Source organism: Saccoglossus kowalevskii, chromosome 12, assembly GCF_978046115.1.
Source record: "Saccoglossus kowalevskii chromosome 12, keSacKowa6.1, whole genome shotgun sequence".
Taxonomy (NCBI): domain Eukaryota; kingdom Metazoa; phylum Hemichordata; class Enteropneusta; family Harrimaniidae; genus Saccoglossus; species Saccoglossus kowalevskii.
This window is the reverse complement of record NC_140652.1, coordinates 35,834,655-35,849,414: the sequence shown is the minus strand read 5'-3', so window position 1 is coordinate 35,849,414 and position 14,760 is coordinate 35,834,655. Positions and strand designations below refer to the sequence as shown.

Sequence of the window (14,760 nt, the reverse complement as noted above, 5' to 3'; positions counted from 1 at the left end):
AATATAATCATGTGGTACAAATACTATCTATAAATATAGCAGTCTCTGTAGTGACCATGGATTTATGTGGGCAACAATCATGAACTTTGGATTATTCAAACAATGACTGACATACCTACTTTAAATAATGTAGGTCAAACAAATTATAACTGTAGGTGTGGTTTGTCAATGGGAGACAACTTTAATCCTCTCAACAAAACATGATTCAAAAACACAAGAATTTCAACAATTCTGTTTAGATAAATATCACAAGAAAAGACAACAGATCTTGTCATATTATATAGACTCATCTGAATGACGTCACTTGGCCAACGTAGCACGTACACCAATTGCCATTATATTGTGCTTAGTCTGTATGACACTGACAGAGGTCAACATGCCTTCATGAAACCCTTTGCAATTCTAGTACTCTTTTCAGCCATTTAGAATAATAATATGTTTTTGTGGTACTGATACATTGCTCTGGAGCTTAACTGTTAAACTGTTTACCACTTTTTCAGCTAGAACACGGGCATAAAAGTATGTTAATTTCGTCGTTCATTTCAGCTGTTGGATAGGCGGACTTACTGTATGTCCGGTTGACGGTGGCCTGTGTTTACTTGACGATTTACCGGTACTTCCCGGTACGGTTTTAGCACCCACTCGGCAAAATTGTGAAACCAATCCGAGCGATCAGTTTAACTGACAGCCATCAATACATTTAAGTATGTACTGGTCAATATTAAGGGCCGCTATTATGTCTTACTAGCAAGGAAATCAGAAAATAAAGTATGACTTGTTATGTTAATAGACTGAGTGAATGTCGTCAGCCGATACAGTGGTTCTAAAAACTTAAATTTGGAAGAAAATTAAACTGCCACTCTGAACAAGTGTCAGTTACATCCACCAAACGAACATGGCATCTCATTAAATCAGTAGTTTGGACTTACCACAACGGTGTATGAAGTTTTTCAAACGGAAAGACTTCCGAACACGTGAAAATGATTTCGATGTCACGTCGGATCATACAGGAAGAAACATCAACATTCACGATCTGAACGACATGTACAGGTTCGAAACAACCGGCTGTATCTCCACAAAAACGCAAGTGATTGCAATCAAACGGGTCTTAGTGGCTGAATAAAATGTGTGTTCATAAATTTTACACCCGTCGATGCGACACAGGACACGCTTCAGATGTTCAGGATGTTAAAACTTCAGCGGCAAAACAGGAAATTTTGAACCAAGATGGCGTAGCGGTAAAAACTGAACCATTCAGCATCCCATAATACTCATCAGATCACGTGACGACTAACCGTCCGATGACGTCATGTACTTCTGGAATCGCACTACTGAGCGCCTAATAGAGCGCTTACTAGTACTTGCGTACTATGTGTTTATAGAAAGTAAATTACAGTAAAATAAGAGAAACACAACAATAAAATGCGCATTTAATGATTAAAACAATAATAATTAGACTGGCACTAATACTAGAGATGCTTGTATTTTGAAAGATCGCTCTTATAATAACTTTTTTCACAACAATCAAAGGTTATTGTATTCAATAAATCAAACAGAGCCCTGAGCAATAATATATTCTTCTTCACTGAAAAAGAAATTGCCATTGTTAAGCAAATTAATTACCTGGGTATAACTATAAGTGCTAATGGCAAACATAAAGAGGGTATCAATAATTTAAAAAATAAAGGGATGAAAGCTCTCTTTGCTTTGAAATGCAAACTCGGTTATGACAACTCACTAAGCATACCCCTCCAACTATCTTTATTTGACAAACTGATAAGACCAGTTATTGTATATGGTAGTGATGTTTGGGGTGATGAAAGCACAACTAAGTCTGCAATTGAGGATGTTCATCTTTCATTTTGTCGGTTCATTCTTGGTCTCTCAAAATTCACACCAAAAATGGCTGTTTATGGTGAGCTAGGAAGGTACCCCATTGACTGTTTTATCAAGAAAAATATTTCAACCGGGTAACAAACTCTGATAACACATTACTAAGAGAAGCCTACTTAGTAAATAAGAATGTAAAAAGTAAATGGTTTACAAGTGTAGAAACAAGATTTAGATGTTGTCACCATTTAGATGTTTAGATGTTGTCACCATTGTAAACTCAAGTGAAAAAATAATTAAGAAAAATTTAGACTTTATTCATAAAAAAATAAACAAATCATTTGAGAACCAATTTATCTTAGACATGCATAATGATAATAGAAAACAAACCTTGGCTAAAAACAAACTAAGAACATACAGACTTTTCAAACAAGATTTAAAAATTGAAAATTACCTAATTAATATGCAGAACCATGGTCTTAGAAGGTTAATTGCAAAATTCAGGACAAGCAACCATGACCTTAAAATTGAGAAAGGCAGACATAATAATGTGCCGCTGGATAAAAGAACATGTGATATGTGCAGCCAAAATATAGTTGAGGATGAGCAACATTTTGTAATGAAATGTCCAGCTTACAGTCACCATAGGGACAAATTATTCCTGACTGCACAAAATAAAATTCCAAATTTTGATAAAGAAAATAGTCAGAATAAATTCATTTTGATTATGGCAAACCATACTCTAGCACCAGCCTTAGCTGACTTCTTAAAAAACAGCTATGGAACAAAACAGCAACAACTATCAGTGTATTAGGCCACATTTTGTGTTCATTCTATATTCTGTATTCACCATTGGCTGCAAATTGTATTTTTTTGTTTTTGACTTGTTTTTTTTTTTTTTTTTTTTTAGAAAAGTTTTTATTTCTTGTTTTCTTTTTTAGATTGTAGTTTTTTTTTTAATTTCTTTCTGTAAGACCCTTTTTATCCTTTCCTAAGGATTTTATGCATCTAATAAAAAAAATATAGTAAAAAAAAAAAAAAAAATAGTACCATGAGAGAGCACGTAGGAGTATGGTTAAAACAGAACTTCAACATCCAGTTTCCAAGGAGTTGTTTTAATTCATATTCACAAATTAACATGAAAGGTTTTTCATCTTGAATTGTATTAGATTGGCATTTTTGCACAGCCTTTTCTCAAGTTCCATTTTGGGTTTACCACACTTCTTCGTTCTACCTAATTATATTTGCAGGTTTGAATGGTATCTACATAATTTTCCAATCCCTAACTGACTTTATATAATACAGGTATATAACTGACTTTATATAATACAGGTATATAACTGACTTTATATAATACAGGTATATAAGTTCTAAGTTTATCTCCTTGGTTTTTGTTACCTTTGTTACAGTCATTCAATTGACCCATGACCCAAAAGTGTTTGTTTGTTTGTTTGTTCATGTATTGATTTTTTTCAACATTTTTATTCAAATTTGAATTCATTTTGACTGCTTCTGTTAGTGCATATTTTAATGTGTTATTGTTTGGCAGTTTATTTAAACAATGTTAAGATTTTATTTGGGCAACTAAAGATTAAATATTAATATGACCTCTATCTAATTCTCCCTTCATTTCAATTGTTAGAGTCATCTTATTGACCCCAAGGATGGTGCGATAAAAGATATTGTCAACTTCTGAACTATTTTTCTCATCTGTCCATATATGTTGTATAGCAAAATTGGTGAGACTAATTGATCTAATAGTTTTAAACACAGTTTTGGTGAAATCATTTTATTATACAGCCTTCATAGCTTTATTCTTCAGGGTGGTGATTCTTCTAGGTAATTAATTAATTTTTGCTTCACAATTGTAGTGAATAATTTCAAAAGAGAACTTGTGAGTCATAGCTCTGTAGTTTGGGATATGATTTGTCATCACCAGATTTGTGTAGAGGAACCAACATTTTTCACTTCTATCTATTCTGAGATGCTTCCACTTGAATATTTATATTCATGTATTTGTATCAAGTTATTGTCTTTATTTCAAAAAATTATAAATTATTTTTATGGTTACTAGTATATAGTATATGTTAAAGAACACGCCATTTCAAAAGACGTGTTTTAATTGTAAACGAAAGTTTAAATTTTTAAATGCCTTGAGGGCGTATCTATAAATATGCATGTGACCTGCAAAGTGAATGAATAACAAACTTCTTTGTGCATTTCTGTCTCGGCGTGCGGGTAAGTTAGCTCCTGTATTTTCATCTATTTTTTCTTGAGTTCGCGAGTGTCTTAAAATCAAATTCGACATATACACGGAGGAAGACAATTTGAAACACATTGTAAAGTTTGGTAACATTTCACCGTAAATATTTTGCGTTTTCAGAGAAAAGTTTTCATATTCATTGTCTGGCTTCCATCGAGACATTTTGGATTAGCCAGTGCATGTGTGTATGGGAGACACATGTCCTTGTTTTTGCATGAGCTTTGTGTTTGTAGTCCTTCTAAAAGTTGATAGATGGTGCCAATTGCATCAAGGTCTGCACATATTTAAGGTTTATGTATGGAAAACGATCCACGGCGATAACGTGTTATAACGTAAATTTTAAATTATTTTCGCGTTGTGGGGGGATGTACCGTGCAATAAATAACGATGACTCACATAGTATACTGTTTCCGATTCGCATCAGTCGTCCTACAAAAACGTGTTTTCGCAGATCACTTTACTATAATTCAATTTAACCAAGCTATAGTTTACTGGCGGATTTCTCGTATCTATCGAATGTCATCTTCGCGCCACTCATCGCTTGTCTTGCAGTTTATTTTGATATGTGCCGATCCCACTGTCATTTCATCACTCGATGTCCCCGTGTTGTGTTTGCCATGCCAATATTTGACATAATTAGTAAAACCGTGCATTTACCAAAATGATCACTTATTATACTTATTTTTGCGTCATGATTTCTTTTGGAAATAGTTTTTTTTTCGAACTCAGCAGTGATGAAGCAGATTGCTTATTTTTTGTTGACTGGCATCGGTTCTTAACAAAGAAACAAAGGCAGATGCAGTGAAGTTTGGCAGCGGGCACGCGAACGAAATTTTACTAACAAAGGCCCTATTTGGACTCTATTCATACGATTATTGTGGAGCCAGCTGCCTACTAGCAAATAAAAGACCGAGATGGGGAACGTCTATTGAGACATTCTTAAGAAAGTTTCAAGTGTTTTGTGTTCAGTCGCGTGGCCTTCGTGATTTATTTTGCATATTTTGATGCTGTTTAGTGTTTTTGAAAGGTGTCATATGTGGGTGTAATTTGAGTAAGGGGTAATTAATAAAACTGAGATATTATCACTAAATATTAATGTTATTTTGTTACTCCAAAGTTCTTGTTTTATTTTTAAACTTCTACTGTCATAAACACAATTTCTCCCATGAATGCTCTTTCACTTCTTCCAAAAATACATGAAACACTCCTTTGCAGCTGCACAATGTGGTCTGTGTATAAATCACAAATAAGCAAATCTGCCGATATTATCTCGTAAAAAAATTAAAGAATACATATTTTTACACAAGACGATTTTATTCAATGTTGTGTGTATGTTTTATCATGTAATTTTAGGCTGGCGATGGGAAGTACAGCTACGTCTAAGACTTTTTCATTGACAGTCGTGTGGAAAATTCCACATTTTTCCCTACTTGAACATGTGTCATTTAATTCCACACATTTCCCAGAAAAATAGCTCACATTCGGAACAAATTCACACATTTATAAAGTTGTATCAATTATCTTCAAATTTGTATATTTAAAAAAAATGTGTTTTTTGAGGAAAATTGCTGCATTTGTTGTTGTGACTATATGATGTAACAGTGAGTCATGCCTTTAAAATTCAAATGAGTATTTGACCATAAAACCTTTATTAGTCAGGCATTTTAAAACTCACTATTCTACAAATTCAAGTATTTTGACAACTTAATGAAGTGTTATTATTAGTTAATTATTTGTGTAATCTTTTCCAATTAATTAATTAAATTAGTCTACTAATTGCAGAACAACATGTTTTGTGGTTTTATAAAAATAACTACGGTATTTGTTTTTTATATTGTCAAGTGATTAACAGCAAACCAATAATGCAGAAATTTTAAAATTGTTATTCGATTTTTTCAAATGTGTCATTTGTTTTTGTTCAAATTATTTTTAAATGAGTTTTAATTAATCACAATATTTATGAAAATTGTAATATTAATTTATTTTTATAGTTTATTTGCAAAGTAAGAACATTATAATACAATAAATGTTCCAGTTTAGAGTAAATTCAAAAGATCTTTGTCCACCACTATGCACTACGCTTGCATATCTCTTTGTGCCTGTACATTACCTCCAGTGTCAACAACAATGGCAGGTGGTCGACTGCTCCAATCTGGGACAACCTCACCAATAGGAATTGCTTTGATTAAAAAGTTGCTTTTTTTGGCTTGAGGGGAAAGGGGACGCAAAGTTAAAGAGAAAAAACAAGTATGTAAACAAACAATAATAAAAATGGTAAATTTTATGTCTTTAATATCAAAATGTAGAAAACCCTGAAAATCAGTAGTTTGTTTGATCTGTCTATTTTTGGTAACTTAAGTATACAACTACACTTTTTTGTATATTTATTAATAACATTAAAAAACAATTTAATAAACATTGTGTTGAAAATAAAATAATATTACAAAACAAATCTTTGTTATTTTGATTGGTCTTCGCTATTACAAATATTATAGATGTTGGTTGTTTTATTTTTATTTATTTATTACGCTATGAAAAAAAATATAAAGGTGGCAAAGATGACCAGCACCTATAAAAAAAAACTTGCACAAATATATTATAATAATAATACTTCATTTACATATTAAATCTGTCAACAAAAGACAAAGGTCGTAGTCAGGATATTAAAACATAGCGTGATATTTAAAATATGCAAAACTATTTTTTTTATGTATTTCCATGCTTAATAATGATAAAATCCATGATAATGGTAAAATTCGATGAAGTATATTTAAATGCCGTTTTTCTCTGTGAAAGATTGTTATTTTTGGCATTAAACTATAAAGAAAGAAATTTAAGTTCAATTTTTTCAGCATACATTTCACTTTTTCATGCATTGCCCGGTACTCAAGATTTCATAGTGCATAATAAACCATCTTTTGTCTGAAATGACACTGACATGTTTGTGTGCATGTCTAATTATTTTGTCGAAAATGATCAGCTAATTTGGATCGTTACAATTAAATAAAAGTAATGAATATTTAAAAAAAAAAAAGTGAAATGCAAGCTATAAAAGGTCATAGGTCATTAAATATGCAAGCATGTTCTCTGTATCATTAACTGTTTACTTAAAAGGAATGAGCATTGCATGCTGCTTCCAAATCAAATGCTTTCATTAATGTTGTATATTCTACGAGTGCTGGAGATAGAACTGCATACAATGTAATTTAAATAATTTTTTATATTATATTTTTATATTTATATCACTTTTTTGTTGGTATTATTAATATCTGTCAGCAAAATAGTTTTGCTTGTTTGCTCATTCAGACAGAAATAATATATATATTTTACTATTTTCCGAGCATATGCTCTTACATGAGGGAAAAAAAATTGGGGTGTGTGAGAATGTCTATCGTCAAAATAAGTCTTATTTTAAATGACTCGGCAAACAATAAACGCAATATTTGTTTCATATGAATCTCTGTTGGAGATATTAATAAAGTATATGTGGTATTAATAAAAAAAAATAAAGAGAAATTGGCAAAACAATTTGATGCAAACTGTTAGATAAAAAAAGAACTGTATATAGTGAATGTAGATTGAGTCATTCATTCATGCTGTAATGCTATATAAGGTAATAATGTATTCTGATGATGCCATCATCTAGTCTTGACTCAGGATTAATAATCCAGGTACCTAGTAATTGACCTGTGACTAACATATGACAAATCAAACCACTCTTGACAAACTTGTTCATTCAGTTTACTGCTGCGGATTCAAAGTGAAGTTCATTTTTGTTATCTAGCGTCCTCAGTCCTTGCCTTCCTTTTTTTCCTGCAGGTCATAAACTATATTAGTATTTTGAAAACATTCTCTTTAATTGTTCTATAATTGCATATTATTTATGAAATATTATTTTTTGCTATCTTTTTACACCTTTATAAATTTGAGACAATTTATTGATTTCTGCTTTCAAAACATCATATAAAAACATGAATCTTGTAATCTCATCATTGTAATCTCTAACCTCCCTAATGACCTCTGACCTGACACTACCCTCATATTCAATGTTATTTAATATTTTACTTATGATTTCTTTTTCTATAAAGCCTGGTGTAAACTATAGCAATGATATCATTCTGTTAACGTGGTTTTAACATACATATTGTTTCTGTCTTCCCAGTTTGTAATGTAATTAGAGAATCATGTTCAGCTTCCATAAACCTAAAGTATATCGCAGTGTCAATGGATGTTGTATTTGTAAAGCTAAATCATCAAGTTCAAGATTCACAGGTATATTGTCATATAAATATATTTATGTATTGTTTGTACATTTGTTTGTAATTTTTTTTCATTAGTCCCCGTTTGGACGAAGTCCGAAAACGGGGACTTATAATTCGGTCTGTGCGTGCTTCCGTCCGGAGTCATATCTCAGAATCCCTTGGACAGATTCCGTTCATTCTTTGCATGTGCCTAGTACTTTATGTGGGACATATGCACATGCAGTGGTTTAGCGATTCGATTTAAAATGGCCGACTGGCAGCCATCTTGTTTTTTGAAAATGTTGTATTTTGGACATGCTTTGTCAGTTGTCATTCAAACTTGGTACATAGACTACTCATGTTAGGATACATGTCCATGATGATTTATTTGACAATTGGATCAAAGATGGCCGACTGGCAGCCATCTTGTTTTTTGAAAATGTCGTATTTTGGACATGCTTTGTCAGTTTTCACTCAAATTTAGTACATAGATCATACATGTTAAGATATATGTCCCAGACCGTCTGTGAGTTCCTGAGTCTATCCGTCTGTGTGTCAGTCTGTCCGTGCGTCAGTCTGTCCATAGTCATATTTCAGAATCCTGTGGACAGATTCCGTTCATTCTTTACATGTGCCTAGTACCTTATGTAGGACATATGCACATGCAGTGGGTTTAGCGATTCGATTTAAAATGGCCGACTGGCAGCCATCTTGTTTTTTGAAAATGTTGTATTTTGGACATGCTTTGTCAGTTGTCATTCAAACTTGGTACATAGATTATTCATGTTAGGATACATGTCCATGATGATTTATTTCACAATTGGATCAAAGATGGCCGACTGGCAGCCATCTTGTTTTTTGAAAATGTTGTATTTTGGACATGCTTTGTCAGTTGTCATTCAAACTTGGTACATAGATTATACATGTCAGGATACATGTCTATGACGATTTATTTCGCAATTGGATCAAAGATGGTCGACTGGCAGGCATCTTGTTTGTTTTTTTATGCAGTATCTTGGACGTGCTCTGTCAGTTTTCATTCAAATTTAGTACATACATGTACTTTATACATGTTAGGATGCATGTCCATGACAATTTGTATTAAAATCTGGTCAAGGATGGCCGATTGACAGCCATCTGACTTTTTGGCCTTACTATATTTCCACAATTTATGTACCATTTTCATTCATATTTGGCACATACATCATACATATCAGTGTGTTTCATAATCAGATCAAAGATGGCAGAATAACGGCTGTTTTTATTTTTGGCCATATTACTACAGTGAACACATGTTTTGATGTAAATAAACAATCTGTTGTATACGCCACTTGGAACTCAAGTTTCAAGGACACGCTCGCGACAACCTCTCCGCTTTAATATGACGAGCACAAAGAGAACTTAATTTAACGGGGACTGTGTCATTTTCAATGACTTGTTTATTTGGGTATTCTACAGAATCATGTCCTGTTTACAGGCTTTTTGCAAAAAACATGCATTATTTACCAAACAAAAATACATGTACATGAAATATAAAAATACAGCAGTTAAAATTATTATATTGCACATCATATAATATAAATTATTCCAAGACCTCACAGAGGCTTTGAAAGCAATTGCCTTGAATTCCAAGCACTGCTTGGTGACCTTTGAAAAATACAGATTTTCCCACAGATTGCCGTGTTGGTACCAAATGCCTGCAACAAAATTACATGATTTTCAGACTCGCGAAATTCATGTAAATTAAAGGAATTTACAATACGTCCATCTGTAATTGCAATTTTGTGTCTGACTCAGTAATGTATCTAAATAATTACAGTATTAGTTGTTGGCAAATAATAAATATTCCACTTTTAAAGTTCTTGAAAGACATTTAAATTACATACTCCGCAGTTTCATTTTATTGGCATGTGGTACGCAACTCATTTGCATAATTAATCATGCTTATCAAGTTATGTAGGTTTACGTGTCAGTACTAGTATTCAATCTTGTGCTCTGATTGAATTGTTTGCTCACTACAGACTGATGTAATAATAATAATAAATAAATAAATAAAAATACTAATGTTTTTTTCTCGTCTTCTGCAGACAGTAAAAAGTACGAGTCTGACTTTGAGAGGTGCTTTCAGCTGAAGAATGATAAAAGAACTGGTGAGATTTGTAATGCATGTGTGTTATTAGTGAAAAGATGGAAGAAATTACCCAAAGGAACAGACAGAAACTGGCATCACGTAAGTTTAGAATCTTCTATTGAAAATTGTGAGAATTTAGTGCATTTAAGCAAAAAGCGCCCTCTGGTGGCAGGTTTCGGAATACAATTCAAAATGAATTTCTTGTTTGAATATTTTTGTACCATTTCAGTCAGAAAACATTTGCCTCGCATACACACCAGAGATTTTAGTAACAGTTTTTTCAAGAAACTTGTTGATCTTCAATCAGTGTTTCATCCTTTTTATATGGTGATAAATGTCTGTCTTAATTTTTTAGAACTATTGCTACAGTGTATATGTATTTGATAAACCCAATACAAGGACTTTTCTGGAATATAAAGTCTGACCGAAGATAAAATTAGGTCACAGTCTGATACGTATTAGCAAAAGTAGGAGCGTGTGCTCTATCGGACTTGAGTGCTCCTTCTTCCAAAACTTCATAGATATACATTTTGGGGAAATTCTTATACTTGAAGGCATTTAGTAAGTCCTGTCAACAACTCTGCATGAAATTTGCAGTGCAATATTTTCTAATGTAATATGCTAAGTCCTTGATATCTCATACATGCATTTGCATTGAATTTGGACAATGTGCAGTCTTGATTGTTCTCATAAATTTGCATTTTGAAATGGATACACATGAGCACTATACACTAGATCTGCATAACAAATTATTAATACTCTAACTTGGAACATCATAGTACAGTAAAAGTGTTTTCTTTTTGATGTCAGGTTCATAAGAATAACAAAAATGGGATTTGAGGGAAAAAAGACATACTCTGAAATGGGACATTTAGTATTTGTAAAATTTCTATAATGGAGCATTCTGATTAGTAAAGAAGCAAAAGATTGGTCTTAGTATGTATATTGTATACTTACAGGTGGTAGATGCAAGAGCTGGGCCGGGCACAAAAGCAATAAACAAAAGAAACAAATTAAAATTGAACAAGCGACCATTGAAGAAGAGGAGACATAGGAGGTTGTTGGCAATGCAGAAACGGGACAACTCGGAATCTGATGATGGATGTGGTAAGTTTTCTATCTGTTTTACCTCTAAAGAAAATAAAACTATCCCATCTACAATTGTTCAATTGTTCCAACTACAATTGTTCCATTATCAAATAGGGGTAAACTTAGAAACTTTGTTTTCTTTTAGGTAATGATGATGACCATTATTTGCCATCTCGTCGCCGTCATCGTCATTCAAGCGGGAATATCCCGAGTCCTACACCCAGTGACTGTAGCTCAGATGACGGCTTGTTTGGTTCTCTGACCTCAAATCGTAGAAAGAGGCTTACCCAGGATTCCCTTGCACCAGCTGCGTTTCCACCATCAGTCAGGGCGTTTCTTGACTTGTCTTTTTGGAAAAAGTAAGTTGCAATCTCTCAGACTTTTGATTATATAGATACAATAATTACCTATGATCATTTGGAGTTTGGGTAGATATAGATATAATAATGACCTGTGATCATTTGTAGTTTGAGTAGATATAATAATGACCTATGATCATTTGTAGCTTGAGTAGATATAATAATGACCTATGATCATTTGTAGTTTGAGTAGATATAATAATGACCTATGATCATTTGTAGCTTGAGTAGATATAATAATGACCTATGATCATTTGTAGTTTGAGTAGATATAATAATGACCTATGATCATTTGTAGTTTGAGTAGATATAATAATGACCTATGATCATTTGTAGCTTGAGTAGATATAATAATGACCTATGATCATTTGTAGCTTGAGTAGATATAATAATGACCTATGATCATTTGTAGTTTGAGTAGATATAATAATGACCTATGATCATATTTAACTTGAGTAGATATAATAATGACCTATGATCATTTGTAGCTTGAGTACGATATAATAATGACCTATGATCATTTGTAGCTTGAGTAGATATAATAATGACCTATGATCATATGTAGCTTGAGTAGATATAATAATGACCTATGATCATTTGTAGTTTGAGTAGATATAATAATGACCTATGATCATTTGTAGCTTGAGTAGATATAATAATGACCTATGACCATTTGGAGTTTGAGTAGATATAGATATAATAATGACCTATGACCATTTGGAGTTTGAGTAGATATAGACCTATGTTATGATTAAATTCTAACCAGTGGTTGTGTTTTGTTGTTTACACAGAGAAGAAGTATGTTGTGGTGTAATATTCCGGGGGCCAAGAGGTGAAGTGCTGGTAGATCCACAACTACTAAAACCATGTAAAGGCTGTAGACAAAAGAACCAACCAACATTTGCCAAGACTGACTCTGCCGGGGAGGAGAGTGAATGTTCCAGCAGTACTGCCAGTTCTCCGACATCGAAAGAACCTACAGAAAAAATGGATTTTGAGCAGCATGATATTGCCATGGTGATGAAAGATGAGATGAATACAGATGAACCGTCAAACTCTCTTGTCAAAAGTACAGTTTGTTCTCTTCAGCAGCAACAGTTGGTGGCATACTAACTGATATTAAGTCCCCCTTTACCATTACGAACTTTTCCACCCAAGTGCCCTTTTAAAAATTAGTTTTTAGACTCCACACATTGGTCGTTGTCTTGTGCCAATAAAAATCTACTTATATGCTTAACTTTCAGCATAGGTTCCATGCTAGCTAGCAAGAATTCTGATTTAAATTACTTGTATTTATATAATTTTTGAAATCACAATTTCACTGCCATATTTTTAGTTTTGTATAATTTAAAAACAAAAATACCATAAAAAATATTTATAATACAAATCTAGCAAGACAATAAATTCTGTTACTCTGAGCAATGATGTTGTAAAGATATTCCTGAATTCCTGATAGCGTGGAATCAATTTTGCTGAAAAGTTGATCATAGATTATTTTATTTTCAACTGTTAATACGTTTTGTTGAGAAATTCAATTGAACTTAAACTAATCACCAGCATCTATAGAAATGAATGTAGTATATAAACTGAAGATGTCATCACAGTCCATGACATTCATTCTATAGGATACCTTATTGTCTGTGCTGTCCATAGTTGTCATTTCATAAAACACAATGACAAACAAGTATAGTTTCTTAACTATGCAAACATAGGGGCCTTTATTCTATGCAAATAGTTTCGCTGCTTCCATTTACAGATTTTTTTCTCATAAACCCGGAATAGAAAATAAAATGCCAAATGCTACACTTTTCTGCCAGTCGAAAAAAAAAACAAGTATATCCTCAGAAACAAAATAAAACAAAAGAATCAGGACATAAAAACAAGGCAAATTGGATCATTTAAACAAACATTTTTTTTAAAAACTTGCAAGGTGAACAAGAGGTGGAACAAAGATTTTGTTTTTATATTTTGTTGATAAAAGTTGTCCTTAAGTAAACTGAATCTAAATTTATCAGTGTTACGTTTTAGAGATTTTTTTTTATTAAACTACTGATTAATCTTTATATTTTATATGATAAGAAATATTTTTTTTTTAGAAAACAAGAAAACACTGAAGATTGATTATTTCGCTGCTATTTATATATAATAAAAACATTATTTTTTTACTTTTGGACTTTGTACCCTGGTCTTCCCAAGCTTAACTGCTTAAAAACAAATGTATTGTGTATGTTGTTTTGTCTTGTGTATAAATCCCCTTCCTTATAGTTTCCAATGACAAATAATCCATCCCACTTTTATAAAATAAATCAAATCATTTTAAGCAGTATATATATTTTTTCAAGAGGTTATACAAATAATAAAAACTTCAATGCTTTTTTTTACTCCGATAGCGCAAAAAGTTTCATGGAAACAAAATATTGATGACTATTTTAGTCATTTTCAAAATCTTGTTTTAATCAAGTCAAGATTTGTTGTCATCTGCTGAGTAAATGTGTAATGTATTTGAAGCAGTTATTCACAGTTTTAGACTGTTTTACTTTAATACTTTAATTATGCACACTGCAATTATTTGCGTATTTATACTACATACAAAACATTCCATTTGATTAGCTAAATTGCTGTTTTTTATCAGTGATATTTAGAAATGTTATAAATTATCTTGTTATTCATTTAACTTATGCAATTTTATCTAACCTACTTTTATATTTTGAAATTGATTCAAAAACGTGTGGGTTTTAATTGTTTAAATGTCTTTTGTTGCTTTCCACAAAATAAACATCCATAACTTTTTGAACGATTTCATTAAATCCAAAATTAACAAAGAAATATTTGAAAAATGCATAAAAT

At 32.1% G+C, this 14,760-nt stretch overlaps 2 protein-coding genes across 14 annotated transcripts in view; one reads left to right on the top strand and one right to left on the bottom strand.

Moving 5' to 3' along the window:
- LOC100372571 (serine/threonine-protein phosphatase 6 regulatory subunit 3-like) overlaps nt 1-1,271 on the bottom strand; it is a 44,299-nt gene extending 43,028 nt beyond the window's left edge. For all 13 annotated transcript variants that reach the window (XM_085506622.1, XM_085506624.1, XM_085506629.1 and 10 more), the window contains exon 1: nt 930-1,271. The gene's annotated coding sequence lies outside the window, so the exon portion shown is untranslated. The remainder of the gene's footprint in view (nt 1-929) is intronic.
- A 2,710-nt stretch (nt 1,272-3,981) lies between these two features.
- Nucleotides 3,982-13,143, top strand: LOC100372421 (SIN3-HDAC complex-associated factor-like). Its single transcript, XM_002734512.3, has 6 exons — nt 3,982-4,068; nt 8,256-8,365; nt 10,422-10,564; nt 11,425-11,572; nt 11,700-11,913; nt 12,705-13,143. The coding sequence occupies exons 2-6, from the start codon at nt 8,278-8,280 to the stop codon at nt 13,024-13,026; spliced, it is 915 nt and encodes a 304-aa protein (XP_002734558.1). The 5' UTR covers nt 3,982-4,068; nt 8,256-8,277; the 3' UTR covers nt 13,027-13,143.
- The last annotated feature ends 1,617 nt before the right edge of the window (nt 13,144-14,760 follow it).

Bases quoted from the DNA above. Each gene is read 5' to 3' on its own strand.
- LOC100372421 (XM_002734512.3), top strand. From the start codon at position 8,278: ATGTTCAGCTTCCATAAACCTAAAGTATATCGCAGTGTCAATGGATGT. The intron at 10,565-11,424 runs GTAAGTTTAGAA...GTATACTTACAG, and splicing joins CAGACAGAAACTGGCATCAC to GTGGTAGATGCAAGAGCTGG. The intron at 11,914-12,704 runs GTAAGTTGCAAT...TTGTTTACACAG, and splicing joins GACTTGTCTTTTTGGAAAAA to AGAAGAAGTATGTTGTGGTG.